Source organism: Heptranchias perlo, chromosome 11, assembly GCF_035084215.1.
Source record: "Heptranchias perlo isolate sHepPer1 chromosome 11, sHepPer1.hap1, whole genome shotgun sequence".
Taxonomy (NCBI): Eukaryota; Metazoa; Chordata; class Chondrichthyes; order Hexanchiformes; family Hexanchidae; genus Heptranchias; species Heptranchias perlo.
The window spans coordinates 6956088-6970209 of NC_090335.1; the positions used below are offsets into that span (position 1 = coordinate 6956088).

Genomic DNA, 14122 nt, shown 5'->3' on the forward strand with positions numbered 1-14122 from the left:
TCTGGCTGCTCACATGGCCCAAAGAACTTGAGTCTGATCAGACTACATTGGTTTAGTTCTCAGGAATAGGGAATTTAAAAGATCCTTAGGCAATAATTTACTCAACACTCAGCTCTCCAAACTGAAATTTCAAAAGTCTTTAGACATCGATGATCCTTTAACTGGGAGGTTAATTAATGCCAGTACATCTTGCGCTTGTAATGTTGAGAGAAGACGTCTCCATGTACAGTTCAGTACAAGTGGAAAGACACTGAGTCTTCAGGTGGATATATAGGATAAGGACTACCATTACCACTGTTTGGAGCTTACCCTGTGTGACATGGGACCATCAGGCCCTCAATCATGCAGCATTACCAAAGAACCATAATCTCATGTATTCCTTGATTTTGTAAACAGCTACAATGCAACTAGTGACCCAGAAAAATCAAATCAGATTTTATACGTATCACTCTTCCATGATGGAAAAAACACCTTTATTCATTCAACTTTCACATACAAAAGATAAACCATAATCCCTCTTTGCCACTATACACGAACTATACAGTCTTCCCACCTTAACTATTAAAGGCACCAAGTTTGTGCTTTGGAAACTAAAGCAGAGTTGCCCAGGACTCTGGTAAAATATGCATAATGCAAGATTGTGTCCTACTAAAAGGCACAGTCATCATATCTGATAATGAGAGAACTTTGAGGTTTGTGAAAATACAACAATTGGAATATTACATTTTCTTGTGCGCGCAGCAGGGTAAGCGATAGGGAACAACACAGAAGTGGGCTCGCAGATTGGGTGCCATTCAGAGGCAGAGTAAACCCCTCTGCTCTCTCCAATGTCCCATTAGCTGCTGACCTCAGGTGAGCACTTCCTGCTGTACCAATGGTCCTTCCAGACTTCTCAACTTAGAATGTCAATTTATCGTTGTTTTGAGAGATGTTTTGCATCAATCAGAGCTAAACAGAGTGCCCAAACTCAATTGACAGCGGGTCCTTACACACATATTTATTGCACCAATTGGACTGGATTCAAACCCAAATCCCAGAGATGAAAATTCAGTCTACTAACTCACTACACCATAAATCTTTATTTTAAGGAAATTATCAACTCAAGAGCTGAACTGTGAACTAATCTGGAAAACAGACAGAACCCTGGAAACTCACTAATTTATGGGAGCAGCACAGAAGTAACTAATAAGGGACAATGATGATTCTGTAAGGAAACCTGCAAGTTTAAGTTAAGTTGTGACTGAAGAGCACAAAATCTCTTTAATGGCACAAGTGTGTGTAGGACGGCCTGAATTATTCAACCCATGTAGGTTTACAGTGGAAACCTTCAGGTGAATTTCACAATCTACAACACATTTTACACATGGAAGTTTGCAGTTATTGTAGGTCCTATATATTGTCTTTCAAAACATTAAGACAAGTAGCTCTAAATATCTCAGCCAGCATTACTTTGACACTGAAGGCAACCCATTCATTTTAAATGGGTTACTGTGGCACTAATATAACACTGTACCTGTGCAGAGGACTTCTTTACCCCATGACACCAGTACGAAGCTAGCAAAGAAAATAGCTCATGCAAATATATTTGGATATACGCAGAGCAGCAAGCTTGTATTTCAGTTCCTATGCATTAATTCACTTTGGCCAAACTAAAACCAAAGTATTTATAACAAATACATTTTTGATACATGGTTTGAATTTTCAGTAAAACAAATATAAAATAAACAATTCTGTGGCAGACATTTAATGAAACAGTGCACTGATAACATGACAGTTTCTCACAACTGGTACTGATATCGTACGTAACACAGCTTCTCACACCCAGAACTGATATAACACGTGACACATAGGAACATGAATAGGCCATTCAGCCCCTCGAGCCTGTTCCACCATTCAATGAGATCATGGCTGATCTGTATCCTGACTCCATCCACCTACTTCGGCTCCATATCCCTTAATATCTGTGGCTAGCAAAAATCTATCGATCTCAGATGTAAAATTATTCGTTAAGCTAGCATCACCTGCTTTCTGTGGGAGAGAGTTCCACACTACTACCACCCTCCGCGTGAAGAAGTGTTTACTAATATCTCTCCCGAATGGCCTGGCTCTGATTTTAAGGTCATGTCCCCTTGTCCTAGACTCCCCCATCAGCGGAAAAAGTTTCTATCTACCCTATCGATTCCTTTCAAAATCCTAAACACCACAATGAAATCACCCCTTAACCTTCTATATTCCATGGAATACAAACCTAGTTTATGTAATCTCTCATAATCTAACCCTTGGAGCCCTGGTAACATTCTGGTGAATCTGTGCTGCACTCCTTCCAAGGCCAATATATCCTTTCTAAGGTGCAGTGCCCAGAACTGTATACCATACTCTTGCACCAAGTACTGACGTCACGCGCGAGTTTCTCACACCCAGCGCTGACGTCACGCGCTGGTTTCTCACACCCAGCGCTGATATCACACGTGACACAGCTTCTCACACCAGCAGTGGCCCACGCAGCCCAATGGCACCTGGACGAATAAAATCGGCCAAGTGACTGTTGCTGACAATGGTGAACGGATACCTAATGTGTTCATACTGTAGTCCTCTGTCTGCTGGGTTAATGCCTGCGTTAAAATAGCAGAAGGAGAGTGTCGTACAAACACATTAGGCCCTCATCCACTGTTATCACCAACAGTTATTTCTACCCTTAAGCGGCAATAAAATGGAGGTTTCATCACAGAACTATGTAGTTAAATACATGTGTCTACTGTGAATTGTATGCAGCAAACAAAAATAATTTCAAGTTTTGTCGTACATGTAAAACTAGTGGAGTAACTCAGATATTGAAGGTTTTCGAATATTTGTTTAAAAGTATAAAAGTACATCCTTATTAATTGCCATACCCTCAAAAGCCAGAATCCAAATAATTTTAATATTTAATGTGTCTTATTCACGGACATCTGCCTTTTCAGAATAACCCACTTATTTTCTGTCTAGTTGGCAGCGAGTGGGCTGGCCGGACTTTGGTTTTCGTTGATTCTTGCTTTAAAATGTCGTTTTCCGTCCAAATAAAGCATAGATTCTGTAAGTAGAAACCAGAACATCAGAATAGCTGGTATATGTTTAATATCAGATGATCAGAATCTCCACTTCAGCAGCACATCTTTTTTAAAACAATGGAACAGGAAAGAAAAGTTAGTCAGAGGAACCTTTTTGTTGGTACCAATTACATAGATATGAGGGGTGAATTGGCTATGGTAGACTGGGAAATTAGACTGAAAGGTCTGACGGGAGAAATTTTCAAGAAATATTTCAGAATTCTCAACGAATATACATTCCATCGAGAAATAAAAACTCCACGGGAAAAGTGATCCATCCGTGGCTAACTAAAGAAGTTAAGGATAGTATTAGATTAAAAGAAAAGGCTTATAATGTTGCGAAGAAGAATAGTAAGCCTGAGGGTTGGGAGAGTTTTAGAAACCAGCAAATGACGATCAAAAAATTGATTAAAAAGGAGAAAATAGAATTCAAGAGTAAACTAGCAAGAATTATAAAAAGAGATTGTAAGAGCTTTTACAAGAATATAAAAAGGAAGAGAGTAGCAAAAGTAAATGTTGGTCCCTTAGAGGCGGAGACAGGAGAAATTATAATGGGGAATCAGGAAATGGCAGAGACGTTAAACAAATATTTTGTATCTGTCTTCACGATAGAAGACACAAAAAGCATACCAGAAATAGTGGGGAATCAAGGGGCAAATGAGAGTGAGGAACTTTTAACAATTAATATCAGTAGAGAAAAAGTACTAGACAAACTAATGGGACTAAAAGCCCCCGGACCTGATGGCCTATATCCTAGGGTTCTAAAAGAGGTGGCTGCAGAGATAATGGATGCATTGGTTGTGATCTTCCAAAGTTCCCTACCTTCCAGAATAGTCCCAGTGGATTGGAAGGTAGCAAATGTAACCCCACTATTCAAGAAAAGGAGAGAGAAAACAGGGAACTTCAGACCAGTTAGCCTGACATCAGTGATCGGGAAAATGCTATAATCCTTTATTAAGGAAGTGGTAACAGGGCACTTAGAAAATCATAATACGATTAGGCAGAGTCAACATAGTTTTATGAAAGGGAAATCGTGGTTAACAAATTTATTAGAGTTCTTTGAGGATGTAACTAGCAGGGTAGATAAAGGGGAACCAGTGGATGTAGTATATTTGGATTTTCAAAAGGCATTCGATAAGGTGCCACATAAAAAGTTGTTACAGAAGATAAGGGCTCTTGGGGTTTGGGGGGAATATATTAACATAGAGGATTGGTTAATGGATAGAAAACAGAGAGTAGGGATAAACTGGTCATTCTCAGGTTGGCAGGCTGTAACTAGTGGGGTACCACAAGGATCGGTGCTTGGGACTCAGCTATTTACAATCTATATTAATAACTTAGATGAAGGGACTGAGTGTAATGTATCCAAGTTTGCTGATGATTCAAAGCGAGGTGGGAAAGTAAGCTGTGAGGAGGACACAAAGAGTCTGCAAAAGGGATATAGACAGAGTAAGTGAGTGGGCAAGAAGGTGGCAGATGGAGTATAATGTGTGGAAATGTGAGGTTATTTACTTCGGCAGGAAGAATAGAAAAACAGAATATTTTTTAAATGGTGAGAAACTATTAATGGTGTTCAGAGAGATCTGAACAAGAAACACAGAAAGTTAACATGCAGGTACAGCAAGCAATTAGGAAGGCAAATGGCATGTTGGTCTTTATTGCAAGGGGTTGGAGTACAAAAGTAAGGAAGTCTTGCTACAATTGTACAGGGCTTTGGTGAGACCACACCTGGAGTACTGTGCAGAGTTTTGGTCTCCTTACCTAAGGAAGGATATACTTGCCTTGGAGGCGGTGCAATGAAGGTTCACTAGATTGATTCCTGGGATGAAAGGGTTGTCCTATAAGGAGAGATTAAGTAGAATGGGCCTATACTCTCTGGAGTTTAGAAGAATGAGAGGTGATCTCATTGAAACATAAGATTCTGAGGGGGCTTGACAGGATAGATGCTGAGAGGTTGTTTCCCCTGGCTGAAGAGTCTAGAACTAGGGGGCATAGTCTCAGGATAAGGGGTCGGCCATTTAAGACTGAGATGAGGAGGAATCTCTACACTCAGAGGGTTGTGAATCTTTGGAATTCTCTATCCCAGAGGGCTGTAGATGCTCAGTTGTTGAGTAAATTTAAGGCTGAGATCAGCCATGATCTGATTGAATGGCGGAGCAGGCTTGAGGGGCTGTATGGCCAACTCCTGCTCCTATTTATGTCCTTAGGTAGTATTTATAGTTGTTTGCATTTAGAAAGATTGGTTCAAGGAGGAATCTCTTTGGGAATATGCTAACTATGAGAAATTATATTTGAAGGCAAAATAGCAGCGCCTATAGAAATTATAGGAGCTCTGCATAAGCATAAAATTATTAAAAAGGCAGCATGGACAGGCTTTGGGTTTAACTGTATTGAGATCAACAGTTACAAGCAACCAACAACCAACTGAAAAGTGCAAGAAACAATAGTCTCAATATCTTCCCAAATGCGAATCTGTATTACATTTTCACTTCACATATTTTTAAAAGATTCTCGTACGGAATGATAGGGCTAGATGAAGTAGGCTCCTGTGGAGCATAAACGCCGGCATGGACCTGTGGGCCAAATGGCCTGTTTCTGTGCTGTACATTCTATGTAAATAAAAAAGAGCCATTAAAAAAGCACACAGGATCCTGGGCTTTATAAATAGAGGCATAGAGTACAAAAGCAAGGAAGTTATGATGAACCTTTATAAACACTGATTCGGCCACAACTGGAGTATTGTGTCCAATTCTGGGCTTTAGGGAGGATGTGAAGGCCTTAGAGAGGGTGCAGAAAAGATTTACTAGAATGGTTCCAGGGATGAGGGACTTCAATTACATGGACAGACTGGAGAAGCTGGGATTGTTCTCTTTAGAGCAGAGAAGATTAAGAGGAAATTTGATAGAAATGTTCAAAATCATGAAGGGTTTAGATAAAGTAAATAAAGAGAAACTGTTCCCATTGGCGGAAGGGTCGAGAACCAGAGGACACAGATTTAAGGTAATAAGCAAAAGAACCAAAGGTGACATGAGGAAAAACTTTTTTACGCAGCGAGTAGTTATGATCTGGAATGCGCTGTCTGAAAGGATGGCGGAAGCAGATTTAATTGTGGCTTTCAAAAAGGAATTGGGTAAATACTTGAAGGGAAAAAATTTGCAGGGCTACAGGGAAAGAGCAGGGGAACGGGACTAACTGGATTGCTCTTAAAGAGCCAACACGGGTTCAATGGGCCAAATGGTGTAACCATTCTATGATTCTACTGGATAGCATGCTGATGTACATGCAGCATTGACTAGACCCTGAAGTACAGTCCCCACCACTTATAGCGGGTTCGAAGGGGTTATCGTGATTTGCCTGCTATAGATGTTGTGCAGTAAAACCAAACAGCGAAGTAAGGAACATATTAAAAAAAACAGGAAATCTCTTCATAACCACCTCTAATTGTTAGCAGTTGCATCCAGAATCTCATCACCAAGGTAACCACACTTCAACCAGGTGCGAACAGCTGATTAAAACTGCTTGAAGACCCTACCTTGGCTGAAATCAGCACAGCCTTTTAAATGGGTAAGTACAGGGTAAATATTGAACTGCCCGAAATAGTCGCGCTTCATACATTATAAGCAGCACCTTTGTGATTGACGCCGAAGTTGATGATAAACGGTTAGTGCCATTTGCCAGATATAGGCGGCTGCCCGTGGTAAGTGTGGACGATGGGGGCTGTATGGACAGCAAACTTGCATGCAACTTGATAACATTCGTGTGATACGCTGAATGTAAGGCAGTGAGAAATCCTCTGGCCTCAGTAGATCTTTGCAGAAATCGGGAACCAGGAATTTTCCAGCCCTGCGTTCCGTTAACGTGCCCCCGCGTTCCACTAACACGCCCCCGCGTTCCACTAACATACTACCTCTGGATCCTCCCAGTCCTAGCGATAACACACCATGCTTGGGTATTATATTGTTCCGAACATTTCCAGCTATTCACTCTCCTCACTAATGCATTACCTCCGTAGGTCTTTGGGATAATCTGCATCATTTCTTTCTCAGAGTCGAAGGTAAAGTGGAAGATATTAGTGGTGCTGTGCTCTTTTGTAAGCGGGTCGACAACCTCACTGTGCACTCTGACCTGGATATAGTTCTTTTCGGTGTAACATATCTGTAGAGTGAGGAAAGGAAGTTGTCAATGAAATAATACAAAACAGCAGGTTCATCTTGTAAGGCTTTAATTTCCTTAATCTTAAAAATTACTAAATCATTTTATAAGATCACTGGAATAGATAATACGAGGGGACTACAGTTCAATAAGTGTGAATACCACAAATTGACACCTAAGCACACTGAGTCAGTGCAGAGACAGCCCTGCTGAGATGAGCAAGCTTTTCCACTGCTCTATAATGAAATGGATACCTTAGGGCCAACTTTATGAATGAACTGTACCGACGAGGGACCTTGCTGCCAGCCGCATGCATCAGGAGATGATTGGAGGGGCTGCCGTTTGTTTCTGTCCATTTTGGATATATGTGGTCAGTTTGTAACATGCATTTGTAAAATCAGCCCTCCTGTTTCTTACATTCCTTCAGAATTTTCAAGCCTAGGGCCTTGAACAAAATGACATGAACAACCAGCAGCTCTCGAGGTGATGTTCATGGGTTGTCTGGAACACATCCTCAGAACGGATCAGCTGGGCGGGTGGGAAATGTCACATTGTTTTACAGCAAAGCTGAGCATTCACAGAACGTGCCGGGACTTGCAGTTTATAAATGCTGCGGTTTAGTAGGAAACGCAACATGGGGCCAGAGAGCAGAGCAGAGCAGTTCGGCCCACGCTGAAGCATGGATGAAACGAGCTCAGTGTCCTGTTACTCGGTAACTGGGAGTGATGAAGTGGAGGGTCTGAAGCCGGCGGAGGCTGAGGATGGGAGTGGAGGGTGGGTTAAAGCTGCATTATTGTTCATCAGGCATTACAGGCTCTAATACATAGTCAGTTATATGGTTTATCCTCTCAGTGTTATCCCAGTTATTGCTCATGCTTTATTCTGTTTCACAACAACCTTCAAAGAAGATTAACTGGTCTTAATGATGGCTTCTGCTGTGTGGATTACACTCAGAGAGGCAGGCAGCCTAAATCTGCATCGGAGGAGTTATAGTCCACATAGTGTTTGCACAGAATGACATTGATGAACTCAAAGTTGTATCCCACTTCCCGGTCGAGGCTCGTCATTTCGGGAGCTGACAGCTGACAGTTATAACTGTGGGAAATCTCGTGAACACAGTCCCAGGAACCTGAGAGGGGGTCAGGTCTCCAAAGGGAAACATTGTTGGAGAGATTTCAAATACAAACAGGACACTGATTGGGTAAGTTTAATGATTTGGTTGTGAATTTTATATTTTAAAAATATTTGTTTTATTACAAATCCTATTTTAGTATTATGAACTCTGGCTATTGGCAAAATAAGATGGTAGACAAAAGTATTTTCAAAATATACATCGAGTAATTTCATTCATTCTCCTCCTTGCTCTTTTTCGGTAACTGTTTCCTGACTGTGGATTTTTGATTCTGTTTTTTTTTACTTCCACCACTTGCTTCTCAGAGTTTAATTGTTATTTAGTCAGGAGACTTCTGCTGAGTGGAATGTACTCGTTAGTTTCAGGCTATGGTTCAGTAGCGTCTAACAGTGTATCTGTAGTAAAGCAGTGGTGTGTGCTACATGCACCTGTTTAAATATAAAGGCCCAGAATTTGCTGTAGCAGGACAGCGAACGGCTCCTGCCATTACTTAGACTCGCCCTGGCCCGTTTAATCTCCCAGATATTTTGTGCAGCAAGTTGCTGGAAGTGGGAGATGGAACGGGCACAGTGCCCTCTACAGGGCATCTGGGATCTTTGTGAACAGGGCAAGTAACTGGGTATCTCCTTAACCAGATTGAAGGACTGCGAAATGAACAGCGCAAAGACTGAGAAGGAAGTGTAAATTAGAGAGGGTGAATTCAATGTCAAATCAGGTACAGAAAGAGAAATAAAGAGAGGGAAAGAAAGATTGGATTAAGAGACAGAGAAAAGAGACAGAAAGGAGAAGTTAAAAAAATTTTAATTTAAATCTCCGATAATTAAAACCTGAAGGAATGAGACTCCACACTTGTAATAGTTAATTTTCAGTGCCAGAGAGGTTGACTGGCAGTGATTAACATTTATCACATTGTTAAAAAGGTACTTAGACTGAAATGGACAAGACTTAACTTTCTATGGCGAGTTTGTATCTATTGCAAAAATACAGCAACTTCACGCCGTTCAAAGCATTTCGAAGATGAGGCAGACAGCGAGATGCCGTTATCACGAAGCTAACGACAGAACGGCACATCTTGGACAGTAACTTTTGAAATTCCGAGTTTAACCACACATCTGCCCCTTGCCTGAAGTTGCTGTAACATTTGTGCATAAATAATAGCGAGCACCATTACCATTAGCCTCATCGTTACTTTGACAGCAAAACCTGGGCCAACATTATATTACTGGTCGATATCCCCTGACATTGTTCACAGTAAAGAGGATTAAATGCTGCATTGTAATAATAGGAATATTAGACCATATAATGCACAATGTATTGTTTTGGTGCTAAGGCGTTTAAGTTGGCCTAGCCAATTAAGGCCAGAAGGTCTACTTATTAAACGTAGAAACAGCCTGAAGTCACTCCGAGTTTAACTGCTATTTGGTCAGGCACGAGTGCTATTAGTTATACTCAGTGCTGTGTGGATCCAGGGTACATCTTGGGAAAGGATAAAAAAGTTGGCTGAAGGTTGGAGAACATGAATATGTCGGAGTGGGGGAGGGGAGGATAGCCAGTGAGGTGAACCAGAGCTCAGTGCTGGGTCTTTCTGGCTGGATCAACTACAATGGGCCAAATTATCTCGTGCTCAACAACACCGTAAACTAATACTGACATTTCATACTGTAAATCCATACGTTACCTGTGATGAAAGGTACAGCAGGGAACCAATCTCAACTGGTTTCTGAAATATGATGTCGTCTACAGCGATCACATAAGGTCTTGAACCCCTGAAAGAAATCAACAAGGAATTGAACAAGTTACAGACATGAAAGAGAGGATTTCAGCAACAATGTATTTAAAAATAGAATTAAAGACCTAGTAACCGCTCTGCTCATACAAGGGTAACACTCCCTTTATTTCTTCCCTGCCCTAGTTTCCCCATGTCACACACCATCTGTGGTCAAGTGGGAGACCGATTCCCAGACCTTGATCAATATAATTCTAAACCAGCTGTGATGGCACTGAGCCAGCTGTGATGGCACTGAGCCAGCTGTGATGGCACTGAGCCAGCTGTGATGGCACTGAGCCAGCAAGCACGGATACCTGAACCATCAGATACCAAGAGGGGTGCACTGGTTATCCTGGCACTAATGGACAAACCTTTTCCACTTATCATTGTTGGCTTTTTGCGATGCCAACTGGCACAAAGAGCCAAAGAATGAAATCTGTCCATAAAGATGGATTACCTACCCAGGGCTAGACTTTTTGAAAGACTACTGATAATGTAGGGCCAAGGTTAAACGAGTGCAGGGAAAGCAGGCAAATCTGGACTTCCTGAAACATTTGCCTTCCTGAAACATTTGCCTTACTGCAGCCTATTTAATTATCTGAAGCCTGGAAGCAGAGTTTTGGAGAATCAGGGTCAAATCAGTCAACTAGAAAGTGAGATGTGAAAAACAGGAGCATCAATAATGGGAGGAGGAAACTCCACATTGTATTTAACGATCAATGAAGTGTAACTAGTGTTTCCATTACCAAACTCTCTATAAATACGACTGTACACATGCACAATATATACAAAATATAAGATTCTTACCCATAGACACAAGCACTTGCCCATGCCAACTCAAAGGCTTTCCTCATCAGAAACCCACCAAAGATTTTGTTGTAAATATTACGTTCCTGATTTTAAAAAAGACAAGTTACTGTACTGTTCACCTATAAGGTTCACTAACATTTCAACCACAGATCCACTCACCTTTAATAAGCACACACTTCAATGGGAAAGGGAACACTCCAACATTTAAATGAGCAGAAAGGGAATTGAATTTAATTTTTTTAATGAATTAAGCTTCTTTATTAAAAAAAATTGGTTTTGACAATGTAGTGCTCCCTGATAGATGGCTATGTAAACACCCACTGTACTAGCACAGAAGGACCAGCATTTTAAAAATACTAGATCTTCCATGGCATTGTTGAAGAGGTTACTTGGTTGCTGATGGATGTTGGGGAGGAGTCCACAACTCTAGTTAAAAACTTTAGAAAAAAGTCTGTAAGAGATCTCCCAGAGACAGTGGAAATATTCTTGAGTTTGTTCCTGGAGAATAAAACGTGCAGGAAGGTAAATGAAGACGTACTACGGGTTACATGAATACATTTGTTTATATACTTTGTCTGATTTCATAGTATAAACAAAGAAAGGCTGCTCTTGTAACCATTTAAAATACATTACAAAATATAAAGACAGGAAATTTGGCACTGCCTGAAGTTTTGTTTGTTATGTATGTAACATGCTGCAGAGAAGTCGTTGAATACAGCAACATGTGTTTTTTTCAGGAAAATCACCTCAAAAAAGTTGTAGTTCTGGCTTTAAATTGTATTCAATGTTTTAAACAAAAACATAATTGCTTTCTCAGTCCCAAAAATGGTTTTCTTCGGGGAAGGGGTCCATTTTCAATTAGTTTCCAGGGGGTGGGGGAAGAGAATCGGACAAACAAGTATTAAATAATTAGTTGATAACCAGCCTGCCTCTTTAGCTGTTTAAACAAACCCTTGAAATTTTACCTCAAAGGTGCCAAAGTTCATTTTTACCAAGTGCTGATGTGTGTGGGAGGAAAAATACTCAATTACTGCTACATCCTCATGTTGGAATAATGTAAGGATCACCTGCAGGAAATCACGCTGATATATGTTCGGAGTTTTCTGCCCCGTGTTTACACAGACTGACCGCAGTGCACTGGTGATTATAGCAGCACCTGCCTGCTGGGAGTTCGAGCTGTTGGCTCCTCAGCTGCTGGGAAGACAAACTCAAGTTCTGTTCTGGCTCAGTGGCCGCACTCTTGTCTCCGAGTTAGAAGGTTGTGGGTTCATAGTCCCAGTACAGAGACTTGAGCGCAAAATCTAGGCTGAGACTTCAGTGCAGGACTGAGGGAGTGCTGCACTGTCGGAGGTGCCGTCCTTTGAATGAGACATTAAACCAAGGCCCTTCTGCCCTCTCAGGTATTGTAAAATATCCCAGGGCATGATTTTGAATAAAAGCAGGAGAGTTCTCCCCGGTGTCCTGGCCAATATTTATCCCTCAGCCAACTTCACTAAAACAGATTACCTGGTTATTATCTCATTGCTGTTTGAGGGACCTTCCTGTGCGCAAATTGGCTGCCACATTTCCTACGTTACAACAGTGACTACACTTCAAAAAGTACTTCATTGGCTAGAAAGCACTTTGTGATGTCCTAAAGTAATGAAAGGTGCTGTAGAAATGCAAGCCTTCCTTTCTTTGAAGGGCTCGTTGTTGGGACTGGTATTCTTCAACATGTTTGGAAATGATCTGGAAGAGGGTCCAGTAGCTTCATCCAGATGACACTAAAATAGGAGTGGTTAATACGGTGGAATATGGGGATAAACTTCAGGAGGATCTAGATTGCTGAGGTGGCAGACAATTGACTGATGCAATTGAATGTGGATAAGTGTGAAGTCACTTAGGGGCAAGGGACAAGCAGAGAAAAACTCAAAAATCACTTTAAACAGGGAAATATACATTTAAAATTTGCATTGAGAAATCCCATCAATACACACACAGATTCAAGCACATTGCACGGTCTGTGTTCAGGCTTTTGAGAGCGGCTGAGGCCTTTAAGTAAAAACATTAAGACAGGTAATTAGATAGTACATGAGGGAGAAAGGAATAGAAGGATATGCTGATAGTGTGAGCTGAAGAGGGGTGGGAGGAGGCTCGTGTGGAGCATAAACACCAGCATAGACCAGCTGGCCGAATGGCCTCATTCTGTGCTGTAGACTTGATGTAATTTTCTATGCAAGGTAATCAGTCACTAATTATTTTTTATGTAGGTTTTATCAGGTTACTGTGAAGTACGCCATTTTCCCAATATTCTTATTTTTGACTCGGGGGAAAATGGCAATTAATAAATTTCTCTATCAGCCAATCAGCTACAAGAAACTTGGAGACAGGAAATTTACAACTTACATTTGAATATAAGATTTGAACCAGAACAGCAGAGGGTGGGTGATGAAATCTTATGCTCGGTACATGGTTCGAAAAGATTGATAATTTCAAACAAGAACAAAAATAATCCACAAATAAATCAAATCACATTGCACTAAAAACATTAATATGATTAAAATACTGTACCGTTTAAATGAATAGGATCAAACAGAAACAGCAGAGAGAAACACACAAGAAAAGAAAATGAATTTTCTGGCAAAAGAACCAAAGGTGACACGAGTAAAAACTTTTAACACAGCGAGTGGTTAGGATCTGGAATGCACTGCCTGAGGTGGTGGTGGAGGCAGATTCAATCATGGCCTCCAAAAGGGGACTGGATAAGTACTTGAAAGGAAAAAACTTGCAGGGCTACGGGGAAATGGCGGGGAGTGCGACTAGCTGGACTGCTCTTGCAGAGAGCCGGCGCGGACTGGATGGGCCAAATGGCCTCCTTCCATGCTGTAACCTTTCTATGATTCTATGATTCAACTGCTTGTAAAGAGATCAGAAAAAAAAGCCAGAATTACAAGTAGTGTATTAAGGGTGTTATCAAAAGGAATGATATTTAAAAATGAAGCAAAAATATTGAGTCAGTTGGAAAAGATGAGAGATTTGAACACGATTCACAAAAATCCCTCTATTTGAGAAATAGGGTTGGACATTTAGGACTGAGATGAGGAGAAATTTCTTCACTCAGAGGATGGTGAACCTGTGGAATTCTCTACCACAGAAGGCTGTGGAGGCCAAGTCACTGAATATATTTAAGAAGGA

General features: G+C 41.0%; 1 protein-coding gene across 4 annotated transcripts in view; it reads right to left on the reverse strand.

Annotated features, from left to right (window-relative positions):
- Nucleotides 1–456: 456 nt before the first annotated feature.
- The window catches only part of LOC137327077 (acyl-coenzyme A thioesterase 9, mitochondrial-like), a 75600-nt gene continuing 61934 nt past the window's right edge, over nucleotides 457–14122 (reverse strand). For all 4 annotated transcript variants that reach the window (XM_067992493.1, XM_067992494.1, XM_067992491.1 and 1 more), the window contains 4 exons: nucleotides 10946–11031; nucleotides 10049–10136; nucleotides 7091–7241; nucleotides 457–3070 (listed from right to left, as the gene is read on the reverse strand). In XM_067992493.1, the coding sequence (XP_067848594.1) occupies nucleotides 2982–3070; nucleotides 7091–7241; nucleotides 10049–10136; nucleotides 10946–11031 (414 nt within the window). In that variant the 3' untranslated portion in view covers nucleotides 457–2981. The remainder of the gene's footprint in view (nucleotides 3071–7090; nucleotides 7242–10048; nucleotides 10137–10945; nucleotides 11032–14122) is intronic.